The sequence below is a fragment of the Heteronotia binoei genome, chromosome 6, assembly GCF_032191835.1.
Source record: "Heteronotia binoei isolate CCM8104 ecotype False Entrance Well chromosome 6, APGP_CSIRO_Hbin_v1, whole genome shotgun sequence".
NCBI classification, from domain to species: Eukaryota; Metazoa; Chordata; class Lepidosauria; order Squamata; family Gekkonidae; genus Heteronotia; species Heteronotia binoei.
The window spans coordinates 85,034,073-85,058,134 of NC_083228.1; the positions used below are offsets into that span (position 1 = coordinate 85,034,073).

The following is a 24,062-nucleotide window of genomic DNA, read 5'->3' on the forward strand; positions in this document are numbered from 1 at the left end:
TACTTTGATCCTAATGAGCATAAAACTTTTGTACCCAGCTGCTGCAAAGCTGAAAAAATCTCTTAATGGTTCAGTTTTAGAGAATCAGTTCTAGTTATGTGTCCCAAGGTAGCTTCTTCTATGCTGCCAAGAGTCTCAGAGTCAAAATACATGCTAATGGGCCATAAAGGGGCCTTTCATACATCTCTTAACTGGCAGAGATGTATTTGTACCCGTATTTTAATAGCTTCTGTTCATGACTCTCTAATTTGTTCTTCTTTTGAGGTTTGTATTAAGAATGGTTCTATAAAACTGGCAGTCTTATGGTTGTAATAATTTCCAAGAAAAGCTCCAATTTTGTTTTTGTGGAAGTGGCAGGCAAAAGCTGTCTTCATAAGTGATACTGGGAATTTCTTGAAGTATGGGATGTCAGTTGTAAATGTTCTGTGTTGAAGGTGCAACACTGTTTGCTGCCAGTGTAGGTTTTTCATTCATTTTCTGGAAGCAGAAAATATACAAACTTGATTAAAGAAAAATTGCTTATTTCTTAACCTTCTGTCTATCTCAACCCTTTAAAACTGATCTGAAGGAAATGTTTTTGTGATTATATTCTTTTCCAGGGATGCATCTTTTTGCCACATACAAGTTAGGCTTCTTGTCTTGAAATGCAAACTTATAGTACTGATACAAACTTATAGTTCTGAATGAGTATAGGGGGAAATGACATTTAAAAGGAACATGCATGGCATGAGATCTTCTGCCAACTGAACAATTGTGTCTTGTCTAAACACTGTGGGCCAGAGTGATGAGCTCTCACTGTAGCATGCCAGGAGAGTTAAAAAGGAAAATAGGGGAGCCACTACTTTATTTAAACAGGAAGAGAACATGAAAAGGAGTACAGCAATAATTTCAGCTGCTCTGTAGTGGAACAATACAGGGTGTTACAGAAGCCACGAACTTGACAGTGGATAACTGGTAGGTGAAAGAAGAGATGAGCTTCAGAAAGGAGATTTTATGGTAGCAGCTTACTCAATGCAATCCTATTGCCCTGAGAACTGCTTCCAGTCTTCAATGCAGGTATGAAAATTAGGCTTTAGAAACTGAGTAAGAGGTGTTTTCAGCTCTGAGGCCTAGGCTTTTTCTATTTGCAAGATGATGAGGCCATCAGGTTGCAGCTCAGACTCCATTCTGGTACATGTATGGGACTTAGTGGGAGCTAATAAAGATACATTAGTTATACAGAGCCTTTCTGTTCCTATGCAGATTTAGCAAAGATCTCTATCCAAATGCCTGGAGTTTCCCTTTCTCAAAGAGACCTGCATCAAGAAACTAAGGACCAAAACAGATCCAATACTGGGAGCCTGTTAACAGTTTCCTACCATTTAAAAAATGTCCTAGATTGGCCAAACTGCACAGAAAAGAAAGGAGAACACCTAACCACCTAACCTCTAAACTGAATTGAAGCTCTGTGGCTACTATTGCTCTTTTTAAAAGACCAGAAAGATCCATTCATGGGTTTTTTTTTTCAAACATCCTATTTCTTAGCCCTTGGCAAGCCAGTTGCTTTTGTATGGTGTGCTATAACCCAACAATGCCAGCCTACTTAATGCCATATAGTACAATCCTAGCAGCATCTGCCTTGCTTGGTTTTGGTAGTATGCACATTAAGACATCTGCCACTCCCTGCCTGGAAAAGTGCATGAGGTATACACATGGCATAACCTTAGGATCTGTCTTGAGGCAGGTGTTGAAAAGTACCTTTGATTGTGCCTGGCAGTAAACAAATCCAGCCAGTACCAAAATCTCCTGGTATTTGATCCCAAATATTGTGTAACCTCACTGAAGCGGCACTCCAGCTGTAGCAGAAAGCAAGCCTGGAAATTGTGCAGGTAGGAGGCTAATATCTACCTGGAGCACAAACAGGCCTGTGCTTAGACAGTAGTCACAATAAACTCACCCACTTTCTGTCACTTGATTTCTCTCTTTAACTAAAGTTGCAGAACATGATACAAACAGTTGCTTCATTCTGTGAGACTGGAGTCTGATCCCCAACCAGAAGCAGAATTGACCAGTACACAGGTTTGATTCAGTGATTTTTAAAGATTTCTACACACAAACACAGGTGATTACATGACACTAAGGTCACAGAACTGCATCAGGGAGAGTGCAGACACAACATGGCTTGTTGGTGGCATCCCCACAGCACTAACCACAGACAATGAATCAGGCACACTGAGCCAGATGGGCACAGAGAAGAGCAGTCTCCATGCAAAGCCACAACATGCTGCCTTCCCAACCCAACGTTCAGACGTACTGCCCTTGCTTAGCTGGCACTTGGAGACTGGTGGAAGGGGAAGAGAAGAACTCTGGTAGCTACTGCTACTTCATGGGCAAAACTTGCAGATGAGAGACCTGCAAGATAAGATTTTGCTGGGTGATGCAACAGTGACCAACAGCTTTTCTCAGGCCCTAATAGGATTCACCAGGTGCCTGAAGGAACACCTGAAGTGGAAGAATAAAACAACATCCTATGAAATTGGAGTGGACTCCAAGGAAATCCTGCCAGCCCTCCACCCCACCTCATAGGCAGAGTGAAGCTCCTTGCCATGGACAAGGAGACAGCCAGACTGTCCCCAGCCACTCTCCTGCAGGCTCACAGTGGCACCAGCACTGCACTCAAAAGGCTTGAGAAGGCCAGGGAGGGGGTGAGGGACTACAGCAAACTGGCAGTGAAAGGGAGAAAAGGAGAAAGAAAAGGTTATAGCTAGAATCCTTTCTCAATGCTGAGTGTTCGCCGGGTGACATGCTCAATCTTCCCAGATACATATTCAGTCAGGCTGATCTGGTAGTGGGCCAGCATCTTCAGCATCAAGCGTAGGTTCAGCCACCACTGCTCTTTGGGTAGTCTGTGCCTACAAATAGGAAAAGAACAGGGTCACAATGTTAAGGTATAATTTCTCAGCTGGGCTGCAGGTGTAACGATGAAGAGAGCAGCTCTAGGCATGTGCAGAATATTTTTCCCTTCACAACCACCCTCTGCCAATGGTGGGAAAGACAGGGAGTTCGTCAAGCTCCCTCTTAAATTCTACATGAAAAGAACAAGTATTGGCAAAAAAGGAAGAAATATCACTCCAATTAATTAAAAGGGCTTCCCTGACAGTTCAACAGCCACCCATTCCACCTGAGTCTGTAAAAACAGTAACAGTAGTTAACATGGCACACCCTGGATAGCTCCTGCTTCCCTGATCTTGTGAGAGCTAAGCTAAAGGAGACCTCCAAGGAATACCAGGGATATGATGAAGAGGCAGGCAATGGCAAACCACCTCTTAATGTCTCTTGCCTTGAAAACAACATGGGATTGCCATAAGTCAACTGTGACTTGACGGGGAAGAAAAGAAAAGAAAGTTAGCAGACAGTGAGTGCTTTTGGGTTTATCACATACTGACATGTTTGATTTTACACTCTCCTAGCTGCAATTATTGGCGTACTAGCCCTTTTCTTGAATTTGGACACTTCTGGTAGAATATGCTCCTCCTGCTATTGCCGGATGCTCAAATCCCGTGATTTGGATGGTGGAAAGAATTATACTTACTCAAAATCTGTGACTTTCTTGAGTTCAGTCACAGGGCTGAAGGACACAGTCTTCCTCTTCAGGCCAACCACACAAGCAGATTCAGCATCATTGGCAAATACACGACCTTTGGAAAGAAAAAGAGCCAGTGTGAGGTATGGAGTGGTCTTAGGACTGAGGGGATCTGGGGTTCAAATCCCTTCTCTGCTGAGAAGCTAACTGGGTGACTCTAAGCCAGTCATGCACGTTTCTAACCTACACCACAGGGTTGTCACAAGAACGAAATGGAGGAGGAGAGGAAAGGTGGGATACAAATGTGATGGGTGCCTGCACCCAGTAAATAGCTAAGCGTTAGGCTGTCAAGAGCCAGTGGCTACAGAGATGCAAATGTTGCTTCTACAATCAAGCAAGGGTGAAGGAAAACAGATGCATGCTCTCTCCACTTAAACAGAGCCAAATAGTGGAGCATAGACACTCCATTGCTGCACAGCACCAGCACTGCAAGGAAATTGAACTTCAGGAGCCCAAGCACACAACAGAGACACAATGCTGTGCTGTCATGGCTAGGCTCTCGTGCCTGTTGATGAATGTTATTAATCATAGGCCTCATTTGTTTTGAAGGCAGGTGACAGCATGGTTTAAGGAAAGGACTAGAGCCTTGAAACAGCAGTTTTCAGAACCAAAAGACATGTGTGCCTCAGACAAAGGTTAGCTCAGGATAATCTGGCTATTGGATGAGTAATGTAATCTTTGGAACAGGAGGATTGGTGCAGGCAGAGGGACATGGAAGGGTATAAAAACAGAGCAGTTACTTCCATGTATGGTACACTGAGGCCTGTAGGGAAAGGGACCTTAGGAATCTTGCCTGGATGTGTAATGCATTAGCCAGGCTCAGAGCGTCAGCAGTTTCTGCTAGGCCAAGACTTGTCAGCACGACTCTCCCTCTGAGGTGAACAAGTTGCCAGGAAAGGTCTGCCCCTCAGAGTGACATTGTCAGCAGGAAAGTTTAGAGAGCATCCTCAGGAAGCCTGTCCTTTGGCCTAGGAGCAAACAGCTGAAGCAATATATGGTAAGGCTTTCTCTGGAAGTCATTTGTGCCAGCTGTCCTGAAACCCTTGACGTAAAGCTGACTTGTTGTAGCACACAGTGTAATAATGGCAGCTGCTGTAAACCTGGATGGTAGGTAAGGGGCCCAAGGCCTAGTTCATGAGAGCTTCTTTCCATTCTATTGACAGGGTCTCAAGTATTTTCACAGGGTCTCAAGATGCTACAGCAAGCACTTCCACCATCACACCAACATACCTTTGCGGTAAGCCTCCTTCAGCTTATCTGACATCCACAGGATAGCTTTCACGCCCAGCTTAGTGCCATAGTTGCGGTCAAATGGGGTTGGAGCACCTCCCTAGAAAGAAACAGGAAATTAATGGCAGGGGCAGAGGCAAAATACCATGCTGAGAGACAAAATACCATAACAGAACAAAAAACAACAGAAAAGGGTCACTTGGCAAAAAATAAGGAAAAAAACAGAAAAAAGGGACCCTTAAACATGCATCACACAGACTTGAGTGCGAAGTTTTGATGAGCTCAACATCGTCCAATTAAAGATTCCCTGACAACACCTTTCCTCCCATTATTCCTTTTGTCCACCAAAAATCAATTCTGTCAGGCAGTAATTTTGCAGTGCCTCAGAGTTCTGATGTCACCTATGGGCCACTTACTGTTCTGCTCTACCTACCTGCTGAAGGTGACCGAGGACATTGATCCTGCAATCGAATATCCCTTTCCCCTCCGAGGAATACAGGTTGTACAGGAACTCAGTGGTATAGTGCTCATGGCACTTCTCGTTTCTGAGGAGGAAGTGCAGAAAGAAGGCACTGTGACACGTGGCACAAGGACAGCCACACTCACAAGAGGCTGCCTAGAAGCGTCCTGCTTGCTGTTGAGTTTTTGGGACCAACTCAAAATCTTTAGACCCTTCAGTGAACAAGTTCCATAAGCAGTTCTCTTCATATAGCTGCCCTGAGCCTGCCTCGGCAGGGAGGGCGGGATAGAAATAAAAGCTTATTATTATTATTATATAATTTCCCCTACCCTCTTGGTCATGAGGATAGCCCCTAATCACTGCCCCTCATCAACAACAAGGAGCAGGCCCTCCTTTGATTGGCGCTCCAGCCCTGCAGGACTCCAAATAGAAATATGCCAGAAACACTCTGATTTTGGTTAGTGATTGCTTCCCAGTTTTTATTTACTACTATACCCTGTGTTTTCATTAATAAATAAGGATTTAGGATTCAGGTCAATACCCATTATATTCTGGTGCATATTTCCTTGATTATAACTCCAAGGTAAGGATGGATGTTTGGTTTTTAATAAAGTAAAGTTTAAAACGTTATGGATGTCTGCACAATTGGCAAGGCAAGGCATGCCAGGAAATATGCAGAACTGAATGCTACCAGCCCTTTGTTCTGCCAGACCCCTATGGGATGGATGCAGCTGGCAAGTATTACATTGTAGACAAACCAGAACACATTTAAAGCCAGCCACAATCTCTGGGAAACCATGGCAGTGTGGCTACTCACCTCAAAACTAGGCCTCTCTGAATGTCTGTTTTCATTTTGTCAGTCAAGTGTTCAACATTTGCCTGGAAAGAAAACAACAGTTTTCCTTAGATCAGTTTTTTGCTGCTTCAAGACAACAGCATAACCTTTCAGGAGAAAGGTGAAGGAAACATTGATTGTTAGCTACAGAGGGAATTAGGCTGAGTAAGAAATCAAGTGCTGTACTCCCATCGGACAGCATTAGATTTGATCAAAAGCACAGCAGGCAATGGACAAAGAGTGACTAACAGAGAAGCAACTGAGGTCAAACTCTGAATCTTGGAACCCTCATGTGTATACACAAGTGCTTAGATGAGTGGGGCCTTTTGCTCAGGTAGGCAGGTTTTCTGCTTCAGATGGTCAGTTTGCAGACGTTAGGGATATCTGAAGGAAAGAACTTGGAATCAGTAACAATTCAAACCTAAGAATGCTTTCATGGGAGTAAGCTTCACTGAATAAAATGGAACTTTCTTCTTAGTAACCTGCTTAGGATTGCTCTATAAGAAAGCCTCCTTCAGATGTTGATTTCCATTGCTTGCCTCATGGTATGAGGCATGTGTTAACATCTACTGGTTAGGATTAGGGATGGGCTTGAACCGCGAAAATTGAAAGGTTCAGTTAAATGGCTTTTGTGGGCGGCATGTGTACCTGGAAGTGAATGTACATGGGTGACTGTATATGTGTGTGGGGGGTGGAGTAATGTTGAAAGTTAGTTAGAGTAAACTGACCTTCAGTATTAATGCCACCCCCCCCCCCAAACACACACAGTTGCCTGCATGCATTCTCTTCCAGAAACACTTTCTATGAAAGACGTTTAAATGGCACTCTTTCAATTTCCCTGTTTGGAAGGATAAAAGTCTAAACCTAGGGCTATTTTGTTAGAGTACTTCCTTTGTGCATCTTTGCTCCTGGAAGATTTATTTCACTGTACATTGCATCTCTCAGGAGTAGTGTAGCCAAGTTCACTACCAATTATTTCACTCCCACTTGCTGTCAGGCTCTGTTCATTTACAACATTAATAAAAGCTGTTACTAACCATATTAATCAATGCCTAGGAACGCTCACTAACCTAGAAGCCGGGGTAGCAAGGAGGGAGGGGGGAAAGTAGAGAGTAGCTTCCCAGGAATATCAAAGGTTGCCAAGGTCTCTTTGAAGTAGACAGTATGTGCCAGATTCTCACCTCCTCGCCAGAGGCACCAAGGACATTGCCTCCGGGAAATGTAACCACCAACGGAAGAGATAAGGGGGGGAAGCATTGGGAAAATTCTCACATGCAAAAAGCAACCTTTTGTTTTGGGAAATGAGGGGTAGGAAAGATTGCTTTGATGTAGAATATTAAATGCCAATGATTCGTGCTGATCTCCATCAGTTCCAATGCCTTTCTAGCTGGAGTAACTCTGAAGTATCTAATAAATGCAACTTTGTTTCAAATACTAAGTCTGCTTACTTGTGAGCTTCAATGAACCCACGCCTGACACTTGCTGTAAGTCCAACTCAAACATCTCATCTTTCTTGCCTTGCACAAATATATCACACCTTCCTAAACGTAATGTGCACAGGGGAAGACACTGGAATACATCTATATATGGACATACTTAATTTACTAGTAGATGTTTACAAAGAATTCTTTTTATTTGACCCAACCCCATCCTGTTTCCCATTTTGGCTTCCTAGACTTCCCTTATCTTGGGATTTGGAGTATAGACCTGCCACGAAGTAGGGGAAGGATGAAAAGAAGGATGCTGCATTTCTTTTGCCTTGCTTTTAATTGGCTTTGTAGGAAGAAGTTACTATCAACTGGCCATGCTGAATTTCCTTTCACTCAGGAGATGTTAATAGCACTTTGTGGAGCCACAGGAATTTTCATAACAAACATTTTACGTAATCCAGCTTTTCCAAATATTTCTTGAGGCCATTTAAGGGAAAGTTAAGAGACAATGATTCCTAATAGGAATCTATTCTGCAGGTAATATTTTTCCCTGAAGGATGCATGCACCTTCTCGTGCTCTTCTCTTCCCCTCTGCACATTCACCAGTGCAGAGAGATCACCCTTTGTGCCACCCCATTATGAATAACCAGCACTTTGCTGAGCTCACAGCACATACACAATGTTTTGCCATCAGTGTACCTTCAAGTCGTGAATGGTGAAAGGTTCTTCATACACATAGGCAGCGTCAGCTCCAACTGCAATGCCAGTCACCGTTGACAAGTAGCCACAGTAACCCCCCATAGTCTCCACAATGAACACACGCCGCTTAGTGCCAGAAGCGGATTGCTTAATGCGGTCACAGCTCTACAGAGGCAGGAGAGGAAAGAATAGAATGCTTATTCACCTGAACATCTGGAAGGCAATCATTCTGGCCTCAACATGTCAGGCCAAGCCACTGCACTGAGAAGTCTCTGGTTATAGAGGGCAACTTTGCTTAGCGATTACAACAGAACAAACTCAACACCAGACCAACATTGGGATTATGGGGCATGAACTAGCTTTCTCTGCCTCTTTTTTGGGGAAACCATTCAAGAGCCACCCATTATATTTCATGTTCTCAAAGCTGACCACATCCACTGCAACTAGAAGAAATGCCAAGCACTACTTTATTGGGGGAGGGGGAGGAGTTGCCACTGGTTTGGTGCTTCTTCAGGTCTGATCAGTCCACATGCCCTAAACTGTCCCCCCAAACTCAGTAATACCCAGACAGCCAAAATGGCTATGTGTCACCTGGACCCATTCAAATTTCAGAGGCAATGGAACTTTATGAGCTGCCTGGCTGGATAAGACCAAAGTCCATTCAGTCCAACTGAACATGGGACAAGTTTGTTGTGACAGTTATACCATATGCTGAAGACCTGGGAAGACTGCAAAAAGCTCCACAAGGATGTCTCCAGACTGGGTGAATGGGAAACCAAATGACAAACAAGATTGAAAGTGACTAAAAGAGTGTAAAGGAAATTCATAGAAGTACAGGTGTGGTCTGAACTGTGATTATCCACAAAAGAGATCTTCAGGTTGAGAGTGATACTGTTAACTCAATGTGTGGCAACAGTACAAAGGGTTACTTTTAAGTAAGGGATAATAAAACAGTCATTTTTGTAATGTTTTTATATAAGTTTATGGTTTGGCTTCATTTGGGAATGCTATGCATGGTGTCAATTACACTATCTCAAAAAAGGGTATCATAGTTCTGAAAAAAGAGCAAAAACTGCAACCAAAATGACCAGAGTTGGAGTACCTGCCCTTGGGGGGGGGAGTTTGTTTTTTTTAGTTCTGAAACAGCAGATGACTAACAGAAAACATGAGACAGAAAGAGAGATGGAAAAAATTATGGCAATGAGTATAAAGGAAATTTTCTGCCTCAATAATATTTATTAAAATATTTACACTTTGCTTTTCTGTGAAGAACAAATCTTAATAATTAATACTGCGACTCTAATAGTACAAATCCTATGCTGTTACTCCAACATGAACCCATTAAAATCAATAGATTTAGCTTGGAGTAACTCTGCACAAGATTGCACTATAAATTACCTGATGAAATTAACTGGGATCATATTCAAGACAGACAAAAGAGATACAATGACAATTATAGAACTCACTGCCACAAGATGGCAGTGATGGCCAATGACTTAAAAATGGAACTAGACCAATCAGCAGAGGACAGGTCTATCAACAGCCAATAGCTGTAAAGGCTTCCAAATTGTTTGCTGGGGCACAAACAATGCAGGGACTATTACTGCTTTCATGCTCTGCTTTGTGGGCTTCCTAGAAGCATCTGGATGGCTACAACTGAGAACAGAACTTCTGTGTTCCAGCTGTTACTTGGTTCCCCAAGAATAGTAAAATAGAATGCCACAGAATGTGAATATCCTGAATAATCAAGTCTTGAACTGTGCATTCTAGCACAGAATTTAGCTTCCTGATAAACACTGGCTTATATCCAAAGCAGCATCCACAGAAGCTCCATGGAGTTTTCCTGTGTTACTTTATACCCTGTAGTCCCATTTGACTCTGGGAACAATCATTTCTGGAACATGGAGTCCAGGTAGATGAATAGGCACCCATCTCAGAGGGCTATAATGAGGAAGGGGATGAAATCATCCTTCTCCCTCTTGTCAGCTAAGCTTAATTTTGTTGGATCCAAGTCCATATGTATAAAATATGTGGATGGAGGAAAGAGCTCAAAAATATGCAAGCAGCATGTTGAACATTCAGAATAAAATGGGCATATTGGGATAGGGTTTCTAGAGACAGGTGAAGAGTTGCTATGTTCTGTACTAGTCCATCTTCCATCCCATGCCTCCCCTCCTCAAGTCCCAGACATGTGGAAGAGAACATATCAAATCAAGAAAGATTACAGAATTCATCTCCCAAGATGCTCTAGTTCCTAGAATGCATCAGGCTGTCAGGAATTTCTGGCTCACCTCCATGGCAGCATTGACAGCCGTATCTGACCCCAGGCTGAAGTCTGTCCCAGGCACGTTGTTACTGATGGTAGCCGGGATCACGGACATGATGATGCAAAGTTCGTCATATTGACCACGTGCTTCCACCAGCTGTAATACTCCTTCGTAGGCCTGCAAGAGACAACTGAGTCAGATACACACACCACCAAATGGAGGCCAAGCATTTGGTCGGAGGAAGCAGAGAGTAAAGAAGTAATTCAATAGAAGAAGAAGATATTGGATTTATATCCCGCCCTCCACTCCGAAGAGTCTCAGAGTGGCTCACAATCTCCTTTACCTTCCTCCCCCACAACAAACACCCTGTGAGGTGGGTGGGGCTGGAGAGGGCTCTCACAGCAGCTGCCCTTTCCAGGACAACCTCTGCCAGAGCTATGGCTGACCCAAGGCCATGCCAGCAGGTGCAAGTGGAGGAGTGGGGAATCAAACCCGGTTCTCCCAGGTAAGAGTCCACACACTTAACCACTACACCAAACTGGCCTTTCAGTGCCTTCAGGCTGCTGCTAAGAATTTTGGTCCAGCATCTGAGCTGTGAGGTAGACCTGCCCTTAGTTAACTCATGGTCTTTGGGGTTGGGAGACAATGCCAGCATCTGTCCCTAGCAGTACATTTTTCCTACATGGTCCTCTGGAGCTCAGTCCACTAAACAGCTAGGGCTGTATAAAGAAAAGATTTCTCACCACTGTGCATCTATCCTGGCCTTGTACATGGTAAGCTCACAACTGGTCTAAAGGTATACATGCCAAGCCTGTAGAGACATTTCTCAAATAAAACAACCCAATTAGTCTCTTCATACCTCAAATCCACCAATGACCAGCAGTGCCTGGATGTTAAATTTCCGGATGGTGTCAACAATGTTTTCCATGCATGTCTTTGGGAGAGTTCTGGCAAAGAAGAAAACAGGTAGTTAGAAAATTTAGATTGCAGCACTCGCCTCTACCATTCATATATTTGTGTTACATTACAGAACTTGCTGGACACAAGAATGGCCTCTGAACAAGGGAATGAAAGGGCTGTTTATTGCATGAAGCAGGCAGAAAATTCACCTAAAATATGTATCCCAACCTTATTTGGTGCCCTAGATCTATTTACCAGATAAGAATATGAGGCAAAAAGGGACATAGGCACTAATGTTCAGGGTTTGAAATAATGTGCATTTTGCCCAGAAAGTGAGGCACATTTTCACAAAAGGACAAGGACTTAGGCACAATGTTCTCTTTCTATTACTCCCTGCAGAATGAATGGCCCTGCGACTACCAAAGGAAAAGGGGAACTTCTGTTTAGATGTACCCACTTGCTCCCTTTTCAACCCAGCTAACCACTGGAGAGTATAATTCAGACTGCCTTCTGGTTTTGGAAGAGACTCCTAAGTTTAGATGAATAAGTACACAGTGAAAAGGAGCTCAGCAAACTAGCTCACCAAGGAGCATGGCCAGTCCTCATCTCTAGAGCTAAGTCAACAAGGAGGCTGCTTGCATAAAGAGACCAGTTCTTATGCTGGCCAGTAACCTACAGGTCTGCATTTTATAGATACCCCTCTGGGAGCACAGTTTGTCAAACCAAGTACATCAAGCAACATCTATACAGGGAAGGGGAAAGATGTAATACGTGAACCAACTGCAGGACTTCCTGCCTCAGCTTTTCATTTGATCCAGCAGTATTTGATCCAGCAGTATGCACACTTGCAGTGGTACAAAGTGATGACTGGGCATGACAGCAGCCACGGTTGCTGCATCAGCCACACATGGGGCACATAGCACTCAAGAGGGGGAAAATTCCCTTGCACTGGGTGAAAATGGACTTGGTGGGAATGGAGTGAGGAAGAGCAGGGCATGAGAGAGAGAGAGCGAGAGAGACAGACAGAGCACTATCTCACCAAAAGAGTTTACTGTACATCTCAAGATCACACAGGCAGCCAGATAAAGATTTGTTTTTTGTCAGAAAGAAAAGCAAAACATTCAAAGGCCAGGAACGAAAAATGAAGGAAGAATGGAAAGATAATACTGCAGCATGCAGGCTGCCAACCACTTTGGCTATCTTTCCATCTCAGACAACTGAGAAAGTAAGATAAGGGCTGTTAAGTTAAGTTTTAAAAAACAGGGGGGAAATGGCATTGGGCTGCAAATGTAAAACTGCAAGGGTAGAAATATCGTTAAGAGAAAGCGACTGTGGTTGCAAAGTGAAATTCATCATCACAGGAAGAGGACTAGAAGAGCAACAAGCAGACCTGTGGAAAGCAGCTGGATGGGGAATGTTTTGGTAGGAATGATACAGGAAACTCTACAGCATAAACAATGAATTTCCATGGCAGGAAGGCTCATGCAAGGCAAGCATTGATCTTAAGAATAGCTGAGCAATAAAATAAAGAAATGAAAGAAGCTGTAAAAATTTCCTCCTTAATTTAAATCACTTTCAAGGAAGCAAGCAGCAAAAGGGCATATTTCAGATTCAAGAAATCCTGTCTGAGCTCAGTGGAGGACTAGATGAGCCACTCATTTTGGAATTTTAAGGAAAACTTCAACGTGATCCAACTTGTTGTGCCCAAGTCTGCACCATGCCTTACAGAGAACTTCTCTCTAGTCATTGGTCACACTTACCGTTTGGTCCCCAGCATGGACCCACCACGACCCAACCAGCCTGCAACATCATGCCAGCCTACTTCTCGGATCTATCAGAAGAAAACATTAATTAGGTCCCCTTGTGATTTGCTCAGTCATTCCTAACTGGACTGCACTGACATAAACTTTGCCAAACCGAGATAATGAAGACAACATCATTTTGTAAGGAAAGATCAAAGTGATAATTTGCTGCCCCACTACCAACTTTTCCCACTGGACTAGATGAACCACTGGTCTGATCAAGTAAGGCTCTTCTTGTGTTCTCCTTTCCATCCCATGTTCTAAGTTGAAATTCCAAAGCCTTCATGATTGGTGCCAGTTCATTTAGCCGCCCTGAGCCACTTGTGGGAAGGGCGGGATATAAATCTTAAATAAATAAATAAATAAATAAATAAATAAATTTACTTCATATATATACCACCTTCCTCCACAATGAGGACCAAAACTGTCTTATACCATTCTCCTCTCCTCCATTTTATCCTCATAACTCATCTGTGAAGCAGGTTCTGCTGAAAGGGTGTGACTACCCTAAGTAAAGGTAAAGGCAGTCCCTTGTGCAAGCACCAGTCATTTCCAACTGTGGAGTGAAATCACTTTCACAACATTTTCACGGCAGACTTTTTACGGGGTGGTTTGCCATTGCCTTCCCTAGTCATCTACCTTTCCCCCCCAGCAAGCTGGGTACTCATTTTACCAACCTTGGAAGGATGAAAGGCTAAGTCAACCTTGAGCCGGCTACCTGAACCCAGTTTCCGACGGGACTGAACTCAGGTCGTAAGCAGAGCTTAGACTGCAGTACTGCAGCTTCCCACTCTGCACCATGGGGCTCTTTACAGACTACCCTAACATCACCTAAAAAGCTTCCATGGCTTGTGGGGATTCAAACCTGGGTCTCCCAGATCCTAGTGCAGCACTCTAACTGTGACACCACGTTCTCTCTCGAGCTGTTCACACTATGAACCATTGACATAAGCCTGGCTTGCACAAGTTCTATTTACACAGAAAAAAGAGCATGGCTAGTGCTCCAGACAGAGGAAAGATTCATCCCTCTGGTCAGAGACTCACCTGTCCCTTGCTCAAGCCTTCGAAGCCATCATTCACCACATACATAGTATGGCCCTGGCAAATCCCAACACGCACTGCTGAACGGACTGCTGCATTCATGCCTGCTGCTGGGGCTCCTACATTGAGGATGGCAATGCTGAAATTGCTCTGTCCAGGAAGGAAAAGATAGGAAACAGTCAAGCAAAGGACTTAAAAGAATCATTGCATAATGGATCTGAAGCTCTCAAGGTTCTGCATGGAGCCCTTATGGGGAAATTCTGCTAGAGAGAAAGTGACAAGGGAGGGGTCTGAAATACAGCTGTGTACAATACGGAGATGCTTCAGAGATGTCCTCTGAGGAATACTAAGCAATACTTTATTTATTTTAATTCACATTATTTATAGTTCACCTTTCTCACAGAGACTCAAGGCAGATTACACATAGTGAATTCATAATCCCCAAAATGGGACATTCAATAGCCAATGTGTTAGGATTTTAGAAATTTGGAGCCACCAGAAAGAATTCAAGCACAGCATAAAGTATTGACATGACACATTAAGTGGTACATGAATTACATAAACAGGGTCCTGCTTTTAATAAGCTACACACAGCATAAACCACAGTCCCACTCATTTACCCAAGTAAGTTTGTGAACCGTTTTGTATAGTGCAATCCTATTACTTCCACAGATGTTAAGTGGCCAAGGCTGGATGAAGGCTCCTTCCCCTCTTTCCCTTTCCCATATAGCAAAGAAATGCCAGATGGCTGACTACATTCCAGCTACAAATTGCTTCTTACTGTACAAAACAAAGTACTTCCATGACGATCAAGTCTGCACTAGCAGTTCAGAGCTTCACAGAGCTTCAGGCCTTTTCTCAGCAAATGCTCTCAATCTTTGCTAAGCATTTGAGGCATGATACAACTGACTACTTCCTCGAGGCACAACACAGATTGGGGCTGCTAGAATCTTCTGTAGGAACCAGACTGATTGCTTCTGCAGTGTGACTCAAGCAGAAAAGGCCCCTGCCTAGTACAGCGGGAAGCTCTTTGCTCTTTTGTAAGTAGTTCTCAAACTTCTGATGGAAAAGCCTTGAAGGAGACAGAACTTTCTTCACAATCACCCTGAAAACCCTTGATTGGATATGCAGCATGAATACTAGTTACATAGTGACTCCATGTGGAAAAAAAAGATGCTTCATTTTCCTGTTTGTTCCTGCACACACAGTACAAGTGCAGTTTTGCTCACATATATTGAAGCATGGCAGCTTACACTACACATTTCCTAGATTTGCTTTCCAAATTGCCTTGTGGTCTATTTTTGTGTACATATACAAGTGCTGAAACCCCATGTACATTTAGACACACTCATGCTCCACTGAATTTAAGATGGATTTACTCATGATTGCTTTGGGTGGGGGCAAAACAAAGAAGTACAGCCATAAAAAAGACTGCCCCTCCACTTGAATCCTTGTTTCCTCACCTTTTCCTGTTTTGGTTTCTGGTGTGCAAGTAACTTGTAAATGTTCCAGTTGTTTTCAAAGCTCCTGTAAAACAGAACCAGTTATGTTGCCTCTTCTTTATTCTTGGCATCCCACAGTCAAGGCTCTCCTCACTCTAGTCTGAGATGGAGTGCTCCATTAATGCTGGACTTCAGAGAGACCCAGTGATGCAGACATCAATATGACATGTAAAACTCCAACCTTTTCTAGCACAGATGAATAAAATGTAATGCCTATTCAGAATCTCTAATCAGCTTTTTCCTGAAAGCCAGAAGTGCTGACTTAGGGAGGAAAATTCTATGTGTTTCAATTATGGCAGACTTCCCAACATCCAGCTTACTTATTTTAAAAGATTTCTATGCTGCCCCATCAGGGTCCTTCTCAAGGAGGCTTGTAATTAAAACAGCAAGTCAGTAACATAAAACCAACAAGACATTAAAACAAGCCACCTGAAGGACACCTCAGGTCTTTCACTGTTTAAACATAAACCAAGGCTGCAGCCACACATCACAGGATCCTGCATTCCCATTTGTTGTGGGTCATTTTTCAGAAAAGCAGAGATATAATTAAGAGATAGTACAAGTCTAATACAACTGCTCGTTTCTAACTTTAGGAGATGTACTAATACTACTTAGCATTTGTATTGTACACTCAAGTATACAAAGTGGTTGACATACATTATACCATTGTAATGCCTACAATCACCCTGTAAGATAAATATCACTGTCATCATACTGCAGATACAGGCCGAGAATAGCTTGCCTATTTCCACCTAGTGAGTTCATGGCAAAGACAGATTCTGAACTGGGTGTTTCCTAACTCTTAGGCATGATCCCACACCATCTCTAAGAGAATCTGCTTCTTCGGGCTAGGCTGTGTCACATCAGAGTGTATGGAGACTTGCATAGCTAGAAGTTACTTTCTCCAGTGTAGTATCACTAGCGGTTTAAAACAGAAAGAAAACCAAGCACTTACAATCTGGAGTATTTGTGAGATTAATGATCAATGAACAAACAGTATCAGACAATATATCTGATCTTTAAATATTCCCATGTCTCCTCTGGTTGCTCAGGAGTGCCCAGGCATAGAGGAAGGGCCTGATGGGCACAGTTAGAAAGGAGCATGAAAGAACAATAGCTGTCACACCAATATTTTGGATCACAATAAATAGGGCTGGCCAACAGAAGGTGCAAGTCAGCACAGAGCCACTAACATCCAGAGACTTCCTCCAGCTATACATGAGGTCTATTGAAAAGAACACACTGAATGCTTCTATGTCAGGGCTTTTCAATGGGCACAAAATAAAAGCAGATTGCTTCTACAATGTTAGAGTCTAAAATAAAATGATTCATTAATTGCTTTCTGTCTTTCATATCAAGCCAGTAATTCTAGTAGCAGCCTTGGAAATTAGCACATGTTAAGAAAATAGCACTGAAGAAACAACTAGCAAATTAAGTTAGTGTCCTAGCTAATGAGTCTTTCATGGGATGGGAAAGATGGGCTAACTATGTCTTAAATAAAATAAATAAATGCCAAAGGGGTGGCTTTCGCTTTCATAGTGTTGTTGTTTTTAAAAGAGCCAAACAGATGGCAGAAATGCAATTGCCCTTGAGATTCCAGACAGGCCTCTCACCTCCCTCTGAGCTGGATTGCTTCCTCAAACCTTTTCTCATCCATTGCTTTCTGGACGTCTTTGGTCTACAAAGAAGAAGGTTATGGGTCAGGTCCTTACAGAGAGAAACCACAACAAAAATCTAATAAAAACAAAGGGACAGTGACTTGAATTAATCTTTAGCTGTGTTACTATTCAGCCCCCACCCCTCCTGTCAAGGGCCAGTAACAACAACACCTACCACTGTAGACAGAGGGGGGAAAGAACAGAAGAGGGGAGATGGAAAGCTCATGGATTACAAAGGCCCCCAGGAAGGTAGATATTGCTTCACTTCATAAAATCCTTCCTCTCAACAGATGCAGGCATGAGCCAATAAAAATAAACCCCTTAATTCCCCTTACATGGCACAGCCCAGGCAGTCCTTTTGTGCAAGTTAGGCTTCTAGCTTGTCCCTTCCTTTCAGGGCCTTTGAAAACCAATGCTCAAAATTCCATACCCACATTCCCCAAATTATGCAATTATAATAAATTACACAGATGAGGAATATCAGAATGCTTTCTGTACAGTTGATCAGGGCACATTTAGGAAACTGTGATGAGCAATAATTTAATACAATTGGGTTGTGTTAAGAACCAGGAGAGAATATCTGGAACACATGAAGAAATTGTACAGGTGAAAAAAAATCAGGTATAGGAAGAAAGATGTATGAACTGGGCACCATAAGGAGAGGCTGAAACCCCTCCATAGTGATCAGGTCACACTTCTTGCCCACTGGACTCCCTTGACTGTCTCTGTTCTCTGTTTCCAGCTACAGCTATGTTCTTGATTTCCCCTCTGCAATCTGGTAAAGTGGTTAATTAGGAGTGGGTCCTAATTTCCACCAATGGAAGTTTGCAGAAATGGGACTTTCCCACCTCCCCCTTTCCCCAGCAGCCCCTTGTGTGCCCCCCAAAGTTGATGCTAAGGACTGGATAATTTTCCACAACAAAATGCCATGCATCATTGATACAGCAAAGGTGTGTGTGTGGGGGGGGGGGGGCGGGAGGGGGGAGATCTGTAATAAGATGGTGAGCCTAACTCCACTAATTCAAAAGAAGGGGTGATTTTGCCCAGTTCCCCCTCTTTACTGCAGCCTCACACTTCCACAGCTGCCAAGGCAATAGCAGTTTCATTGTTTGTCAGCTCTATCAAAAGCCAATCTCCCTGCCTCCCAACTGCATACAGAATAGAGTCTTTAAAACTACAGATTTAGGCAGTGCCTCAGCCCTGAACACTGAGGACACCTTGGTTTCTATGGCATACTCACCACTTGTACACATTCCATTAGGGGTAGACGCACTGACTGGTTCCCAGAGAGGCTCACCACGCAGGCTGGAGTGTCTGGTGTTGCTTCCAGTAGTGCCATCACAGCTTCCATACCCATTTTGCTGCTCTGGGAGGTACACAATATATTTCAAGTGAGGGAACTGGTTCACTATTGGAGGAATTCACTGCTGTCTAACTTGTGGCCAGGGTCAAATGGAAACATTAAGTGAACTTGACAGCTACATATCACTTGCAAATTTTGGCTGTGTACTATAATTCCATAGCACAGTATCCCTTTGGTGCTAGATGAGTCCATTCCAAGCAATGGAAATAATGCTTCATCTCCTTTAAAATGTGTAAACCCCTAAAGAGAGAAACCAGGAATCATCATGACACTACCAGGAGCCTGAAGTCTGCGCTTCACTACTTCATAGACAACATACAGCCTGAAGAACATCTCCTAAGCCTGCAAACAGCAGTCATCATGAAGAAATGTTTTTCGAAGGAGTAATAATTGGAAAATTCTGCCTGGAGATACAAAGGAGACAAAAATTTCCAGAAACAGGAGTATAAGGAAGGATGGTGGTACAGCCAGCCTTGAAAACAAGAACTCCATCCAGATGTTCACACATTGGGTTTGATATATACTAAACTGTCAATTTTCACCAATTCCCCCTTTCCACTGTGGATCACTCCTATGTTGTTCTACAGGGTCCCCTATGCCCTGAAAGCTCCACTGAGAGCCAGAATGCTGGTAGCATCAGACTAGGACTGATATCCTAATTTATCACAAATGGGAGGTTCTGAAGACCAGTATGTTATGGCCAACACACAAAAACTTGAGGAATGTGTGAAGCGCGCTCATTTCTGGACTACATTTCACTATGTAGAGAGCACGTCGCCAGCTCTCCATCTCTTCCCCATTATTTACAGCCCAGAGGGCAAGTAGCAAAAACATCTGGCCCTGGGATGTTTATGGTATAGGCTGGCAGTTGGTACCTCAAAGCAGCCTCCCCTGGCTTCACACAGACAACCGTTATCTGTTCACACAGAAGTGTGAGAATGTTTCTGATGTTTTCACTAGCCTAAGATGCCTTAGTAATAAATAGATAGTTGCTTAGTAACCTTTGAACCCGTGACTCAAGTATGCATCTGTAATGTAACCTTTAATGATATCCTATATAGCAACTGTCTTACTGTTGGGACTCCATTACTCCCAAGGCTTATGTCCTTGGTAAAGCTCCTGAATTTCTTACAATACACATATCTTTTGATTCAAAACAAAAGGACTCTATTATTGGGAAATATCCGCGCTTGACAGAATGCATGAGATCTAGTGATGGAAGCATCAATATCTGAAAGTTCAGGGAGGCTATACTTTTTTTATGAATGCCCTCAGTCCCAGTAAAAGAATGAATGATAATAGAATAAAATTCAGACTAATTTCTCACAACTGCTATACTGATTCTTCATACCTGCCCAAAATGGTGCTCTTAGGTAAGCTACCACTTCTGGTTACCATTATCCAAATCAGCTGCGTGATGCAGTAGCCAGGTCACTGTGGCAGGGTGCCTGCTAATTTCTTTTTCAGTCACAAGATGGAAACAAGGAGGCAGTGTCTGTTATCTATGCTCAAGGAGTCACTTACTGCCATGAGGATTGGTGTGTGTGTGTGTGTGTGTATGCATGTGTACAGGAAGAAGGCAATGAAGAACAGGAAAAATTCCAGTGAGGTGGAAAGGGCTGAGGCATAACACAATTCCTTTCCTTTCCAGCCCAGCCCTCAACTAAAATGAAGGCAGGAAAGGAAGAAAAGAATAAAACAACTATTTCAAAACCTCTGAGGTCTACATGGAGCTCTGCTAAGAATCTGTTAGCTGCTAACTAGACAGGACTGGTTGTGGGGGAAGGCCCCTGCTTTTAATACCTTTTTAAGCTGGTCCTGTTTGCATCCAAGAGGCAACACCATCCCAAAAGTGAAGCTCATCCTGCCCCATCACCACTCAAGACAATTAGTAATAGTTCAGGAGTCACACATTTGGCTGTCTCTATTATACACTGTAGGGCTTGTTGTTCTATTAGGACTAGTCAAATTACTTCAGTGTCACATACAACTTGAGACAAAGAACAGCACACCTCTGGATTCCATACCAGACCCTCCTAATGCAGATACTCTTCTTCTTTGTCCCTAGCCAGGGTGGGACCAAGCAGGGTAAAAACTATGCCCAATATGCAAAAATAGGGATGGGCACAAACCAGGCAAATGTGATTTGGTTCAAGACCATCACAAACTTTTCAGAGCTAAACGAACCAGTTTGCTTTGTGAGGTCTGTGACATGGTAGAACAGCCCCCCTCCACCTTCTCAGTGTGCTAGAGACACCAAAATCACAGGGGATCTCCAGTTGACTCTTCTCTACCTATACTCCAGGTTTGGTGAGGACTGGACTTAGGGATCTAAATTATGGTGTCCAAAGGAGGTGCCCCCAGGAAAGTGCTTTCCTGGGGAAATGACAGGCATAGGTTCAGGAGTGTATAGTACAGATCTTGAGCAACCTAAAGACACCAAACTTGAAGGGAATATCCAGCTGACTCTCAAAGAGGGTACTCACAGGAAAGTGCTTTCTGGGGAAACAGCAGAAATGACAGGAACAGGCTCAGGAATATATAAAATGGACCCTGTGTGAGGTAGAGGCATCAAATTCACAGGGGACCTCCCCATGATGCTCCTCTATATGCTCTCCCAGTTTGATGGTGATTGCATTTACAGGGTCTGTGTTATGGTGCCCAAAGAAGGTGACCCCATACTCTCTGTGGATGCCTCTACCAACTGCCAACAGCTGACAGAGGAGAGGATGTGGAGCTGAGCTAAGCATATATACAGCATTCTGATCCCACATAACAGAATGGGAACTCTGTTACTGGCAGCCAGCAGTGCCTGTGACACTTTGGAAGACTCCTCTTGGTGTTTCCAAGGCTGGAGGATTCCACCTCCCCAATACCTTGGAGTTTTGTTAACTGTTTAAGAGAGTGGAGGCTGTCTGAAAATGTATCCATTAATGAACCGCCATAAACAGCACCAAAGTTTGTGAAATGGTTGTGGTGGGTGCCTTCCATAAACATTACTTTACAAACTACGAACCAGTCAACATTCACGACAACTTTACTTTGTGAGCCAGTTTGGGCCCATTCCTATTCAAAACACCCTTAGCAACCAAGTATGGACACATAAATGACACACCTGCATGGCATTTTTAAAAGGTGGGTTTCTAATGTGTGGGTGATGTGAAAGACCTCTACTTGACTCCCTGGAAGCTGCTGCCAGTTTGAGTAGACAGTACTGATCTTGAGAAGACCAATGATCTGATTCAATATAAGACAACTTCACATTTGTTCATGTGTAGAAAAAAAAAATCACACTTACCAGAACTCGATCGAATGCTGAAGGGGTTCCACCACGCTGCACGTGGCCAAGCACAGTCACACGTGTGTCAAAGCCAAGGCGCTTCACAACCAGCTAATCAGAAAGATGAACTTTTTCATTTCATTTATTTATTTTAGTATATTTCTATTCCGTCCATTCCCCGTAGGGCTCAGGGTGAAGTACAACGTATGATAAAACAATAAAATACAATAAAAACATTATATTTTATGCATGGAGAGGCATGTGTAACACCCCCCCCCCGATTACCTTTCTCATGGTAAAATGAGAAAAGCATCAAGGTCCCAAGTACCTGTATTAAAAGATAACAGTGGCCCCTTTAAACTTCCCTGAGTTAAACCCAAAGTCTGTAGAAAGGCAAGTGGAAAAGCAGCAAGCTTCACAGGAAAGCTTTGCACAATGCCATTTCTAGATTCTGGAAAAGCCTGCTGTGATTGTTTTCAAAGATCTGTGCTGTGCTAAGTACCACTGTCATTCTGGTTCCTCCTCCCCCTGACTTGATCACTTACATCCTTTACATAATTAGAGGTGATAGATTTCCCATTCCGGTCGATAGCACCCTCAGCAATGATGATAATATTCAGTCGGGATCCTCTGCTCCGTGCCTGTCCAAATAAGAATATGGATAACAATGACAGATGCTCACGTCAGGCTGGTGAGAGGAGGCTGCACTGCCTAGAGTTCTCTTGCAGCCCTAACACTGATGCTCTAAGCTTGACATCCTGAGCCTTCTCCCTGTCCTACTCTTCAGGAACTCCTCAATGGATGTAAAAGGATGCCTCAACCTGGATAGGTACCCTCTACAACTGTGACATCCAGTTCTCTTAGAGGCCTTGCCATATCTTCATGTCAGTTGGCTAGCTTTCACTACTCAGTGCCATTTATACACTGCAGAAGTTACACAAAATGAATGTTTTTGAGAAGAGCATTAGCAGAATAGATACTTCTTCTGAAAGGGAATGTACCCTCTGAATCTAGTACAGGAAGAGAGAAAAGTCTTCATCCTGCTAAGTCACCTAGAAAAGTAACTACAATGGAGGCTTTTAGCCGATGTCTCCTTGCAGAAGACTAAAACTGAACTCTCTCACTACATTTTCTCAGCACTTTTATAGAGAGATGGCATAATCCATTTTGTTAAACAACAAACCATGCTAGCTTACCTCACCAAGCCTTTCACACATGAAATCCTCCCAGCCATCCTCAGGAGGTGATTCAGGGATGAAAAGCCAGTCAGCACCAGAAGCCAAAGCTGAAACCAATGCAAGGTACCTGGAAAGGCAGACGGAAGTCAGCATGTGAACAGCAGCTCAGGGAATCACTCAGTGTATGAAAGAATTAACCCCAAGGAATCAAAGCAGCTTAGGACTCCTGGAATGGGTGTGTGTATGATGATGATGATATTGGATTTATATCCCGCCCTCCACTCCGAATCTCAAAGTGGTTCACTATCTCCTTTATCTTCCTCCCCCACAACAGACACCCTGTGAGGTGGGTGAGGCTGAGAGGACTCTCACAGCAGCTGCCTTTTCAAGGACAACCTCTGCCAGAGCTATGGCTGACCCAAGGCCATTCCAGCAGATGCAAGTGGAGGAGTGGGGAATCAAACCCATTTCTCCCAGATAAGAGTCCGCACACTTAACCACTACACCAAATGGTATGGGGCGAGGAGAGCTCATATGGCACATACCTATATGTATAATCTCCTGCCTCAAAAATTATAAACACCAAATTCCCCTTAATTTAACCAACCAAACAAAATAGAGCTCTTTTCTTACCCACAGTGTCTGCCCATCACCTCCAACACAAAGGTTCTCTGGTGGCTGCAAAACAAAGAAACAGAGAGTAAGGGGTAGTTTCAGAAGGTAACCATGTTGGTCTGCAGTAGAACAAGATGGGTAGCCGTGCTTGTGTGTCCATACCAGTAGAAAAGAGCAAGA

General features: G+C 43.4%; 1 protein-coding gene across 1 annotated transcript in view; it reads right to left on the reverse strand.

Annotated features, from left to right (window-relative positions):
• Positions 1 to 2,059: 2,059 nt before the first annotated feature.
• PFKL (phosphofructokinase, liver type) overlaps positions 2,060 to 24,062 on the reverse strand; it is a 49,473-nt gene continuing 27,470 nt past the window's right edge. Inside the window, exons 6-22 of the mRNA XM_060242051.1 lie at positions 23,901 to 23,945; positions 23,286 to 23,394; positions 22,635 to 22,730; positions 22,108 to 22,200; positions 18,687 to 18,812; positions 17,402 to 17,466; positions 15,750 to 15,813; positions 14,290 to 14,436; positions 13,204 to 13,274; positions 11,403 to 11,490; positions 10,568 to 10,720; positions 8,277 to 8,441; positions 6,130 to 6,191; positions 5,286 to 5,397; positions 4,853 to 4,952; positions 3,572 to 3,677; positions 2,060 to 2,891 (exon numbers count right to left, since the gene is read on the reverse strand). Of these exons, the coding sequence (XP_060098034.1) occupies positions 2,744 to 2,891; positions 3,572 to 3,677; positions 4,853 to 4,952; positions 5,286 to 5,397; positions 6,130 to 6,191; positions 8,277 to 8,441; positions 10,568 to 10,720; positions 11,403 to 11,490; positions 13,204 to 13,274; positions 14,290 to 14,436; positions 15,750 to 15,813; positions 17,402 to 17,466; positions 18,687 to 18,812; positions 22,108 to 22,200; positions 22,635 to 22,730; positions 23,286 to 23,394; positions 23,901 to 23,945 (1,750 nt within the window). The 3' untranslated portion in view covers positions 2,060 to 2,743. The remainder of the gene's footprint in view (positions 2,892 to 3,571; positions 3,678 to 4,852; positions 4,953 to 5,285; positions 5,398 to 6,129; positions 6,192 to 8,276; positions 8,442 to 10,567; positions 10,721 to 11,402; positions 11,491 to 13,203; positions 13,275 to 14,289; positions 14,437 to 15,749; positions 15,814 to 17,401; positions 17,467 to 18,686; positions 18,813 to 22,107; positions 22,201 to 22,634; positions 22,731 to 23,285; positions 23,395 to 23,900; positions 23,946 to 24,062) is intronic.